Genomic DNA, 2,500 nt, shown 5'->3' with positions numbered 1-2,500 from the left:
TGGACAGTGTGGTGGGGCAGTGTGGGATACTGTGGGACAGTGTTGGGTAGTGTGGGATAGTGTGGTGGACAGTGTGGTGGGGCAGTGTGGGATACTGTGGGACAGTGTTGGATAGTGTGGGAGAGTGTGGTGGACAGTGTTGTGGGGCAGTGTGGGATACTGTGGGACAGTGTTGGATAGTGTGGGAGAGTGTGGTGGACAGTGTTGTGGGGCAGTGTGGGATACTGTGGGACAGTGTTGGATAGTGTGGGAGAGTGTGGTGGACAGTGTGGTGGGGCAGTGTGGGATACTGTGGGACAGTGTTGGGTAGTGTGGGATAGTGTGGTGGGGCAGTGTGGGACAGCACATAGAGGCTGAAATCTGATTGGACAAAAAAATCTAACATCCACATACACGTACTGAAGCAGTGCAGCCGAGAGAAACACCACGACATGAAGAGAAGAAACTGATGGAAGAAATTAATACAATTTCATGGAACAAATATCAGAATTTAGGTTATAATTGAAGGTGAGCAGAGAAGATTTTACTGGCCCTGACCGCCCACCACTGCTATTATTATTATTATTATTATTATTATTATTATTATTATTATTATTATTATTATTATTATAATCACTATTATTATTATTATTATTATTATTATTATTATTATTATTATTATTATTATTATTATTATTATTATTATTATCACTATTATTATTATTATTATTATAATCACTATTATTATTATTATTATTATTATTATTATTATTATTATTATTATTATTATTATAATCACTATTATTATTATTATTATTATTATTATTATTATTATTATTATTATTATTATTATAATGGATTAGCGGGTCGTAATCTAAGCGGTCGGAAGACGGGTCACGTGACGGGGCTTGCGCGTGTGTACGTCATCAGGGCGCGACGGTGTGAGTTTGAGTGTAAGGCGGGTTTGTGTGTGAGGGAGAAGTGGTACAGCGAGAGTAATAACTTCAACCGGGATTCTTTAACAGTATACACTAAACTACTGTATTATATAACAGGTGTGTGTGTGTGTGTGTGTGTGTGTGAGAGAGAGAGAGAGAGAGAGAGAGAGAGAGAGAGAGAGAGAGAGAGAGAGAGAGAGAGAGAGAGAGAGAGAGAGAGAGAGACTCTGCAGCATGACTCATTCGGTGATTATTCAGGGTGAGAAACCTTCATACCATAATATCTTCATTTAGCCACAAGATTCACTGTGTTTATATCAGCTTTAGCTGTGTGTGTGTGTGTGTGTGTGTGTGTGTGTGTGTGTGTGTGTGTGTGTGTGTGTGTGTGTGTGTGTGTGTGTGTGTGTGTGAGTGAGAGAGAGACACATTGATATTATAAAACTATTGTTAACCTGTATTTAGACTCCATGCGCGTCGTTGGTCGCCATGGCAGCACGTGTGTGCGCGTGATTACAGGTGTGTGTGTTGTGTTTAGTGGGTCAGTGTGGAAATCAGGTGGGTTGCAGATTCTGGGATCTCGCTCTCAGAGAACACGCACACGTCAACAAGGTAACACACACACACACACACATATACAAATACACTCTCTCTCACACGCACACATACACCCACACACTCTCTCACACAAATACACACACACACACACTCAGACAGTAAGAGCATTTATGTCTCTCAGAATGGAGTTTATGATGAGGCGCTGAGCAGCTTCTTCAGGAACGTTGACCCCAGGTACTCATCCTTCTGTCTCGTCTCTCCCTCTGTCTCGCCTGTCCTTCTGTCTCGTCTCTCCCACCATTTTTTCTGTCCCTCTGTTTAGGTTGTCCCTCTGTCTCGCCTCTCCTTCTGTCTCATATGTCCCTCTGTCTCTCTTGTGCCTCTGTCACCTGTTTTTATTATTACAGTGTTATAATTGTGTGTGTAGGAGGAGTGATGGAGGGGGTGAAGCTCCAGGAAGCAGAATTACAGCACTGAAAGCTCGAGTGAGTCTCAATCAGATTGGTACTAGATTTCTCTTTCTCTTCTTTTACTTTATCTCTCTCTCTCTCTCTCTCTCTCTCTCTCTCTCTCTCTCTCCTCAGGCAGTGTTAATAGATATGGAGGAGGGTGTTCTCTCTCAGGTTCTGTCTGGGCCTCTGCAGCAGCTCTTCAGCTCCACGCAGCTCATCAGCAACTCCTACGGATCCGGAAACAACTGGTGATTATTACACACACACACACACACACACACACACACACTTATGCACACCTACAGACTGCTGTGTGTGTGTCTGTGTGTGTCTGTGTGTGTCTGTGTGTGTCAGGGCAGTAGGACATCATACGTATGGTTCCGTGTACCATGAGCAGATTGTGGATCAGATCCGGCGAGCAGCAGAACACTGCGACTGTCTTCAGTGTTTTTTCCTCATACACTCTATGGGGGGAGGTGAGTACACGCACCAGATCATCTGTGAGGGAGACAAAATGATCTGCAGCAGACTCTACTACTGTACTGTGTGTGTGTGTGTGTGTGTGTGTGTGTAGGG

At 43.4% G+C, this 2,500-nt stretch overlaps 1 protein-coding gene across 2 annotated transcripts in view; it reads left to right on the top strand.

Moving 5' to 3' along the window:
• The first annotated feature begins 927 nt into the window (after positions 1-927).
• Positions 928-2,500, top strand: part of tube1 (tubulin, epsilon 1) — a 20,954-nt gene continuing 19,381 nt past the window's right edge. The window contains exons 1-8 of one of the 2 annotated variants that reach the window (XM_083533542.1): positions 929-1,056; positions 1,151-1,176; positions 1,453-1,526; positions 1,654-1,706; positions 1,900-1,957; positions 2,057-2,172; positions 2,279-2,400; positions 2,499-2,500. The exon at positions 2,499-2,500 is cut by the window's right edge and continues 186 nt beyond it. In XM_083533542.1, the coding sequence (XP_083389668.1) occupies positions 1,152-1,176; positions 1,453-1,526; positions 1,654-1,706; positions 1,900-1,957; positions 2,057-2,172; positions 2,279-2,400; positions 2,499-2,500 (450 nt within the window). In that variant the 5' untranslated portion in view covers positions 929-1,056; position 1,151. Of the gene's footprint in view, positions 1,177-1,452; positions 1,527-1,653; positions 1,707-1,899; positions 1,958-2,056; positions 2,173-2,278; positions 2,401-2,498 lie in introns of both variants that reach the window. The other variant, XM_083533541.1, reaches the window with a different exon arrangement.

This window comes from Silurus aristotelis, assembly GCF_946808225.1.
Source record: "Silurus aristotelis genome assembly, chromosome: 28".
NCBI lineage: Eukaryota > Metazoa > Chordata > Actinopteri > Siluriformes > Siluridae > Silurus > Silurus aristotelis.
The sequence above is the reverse complement of the archived record's forward strand: the minus strand, read 5'-3'. Positions and strand labels throughout refer to the sequence as shown.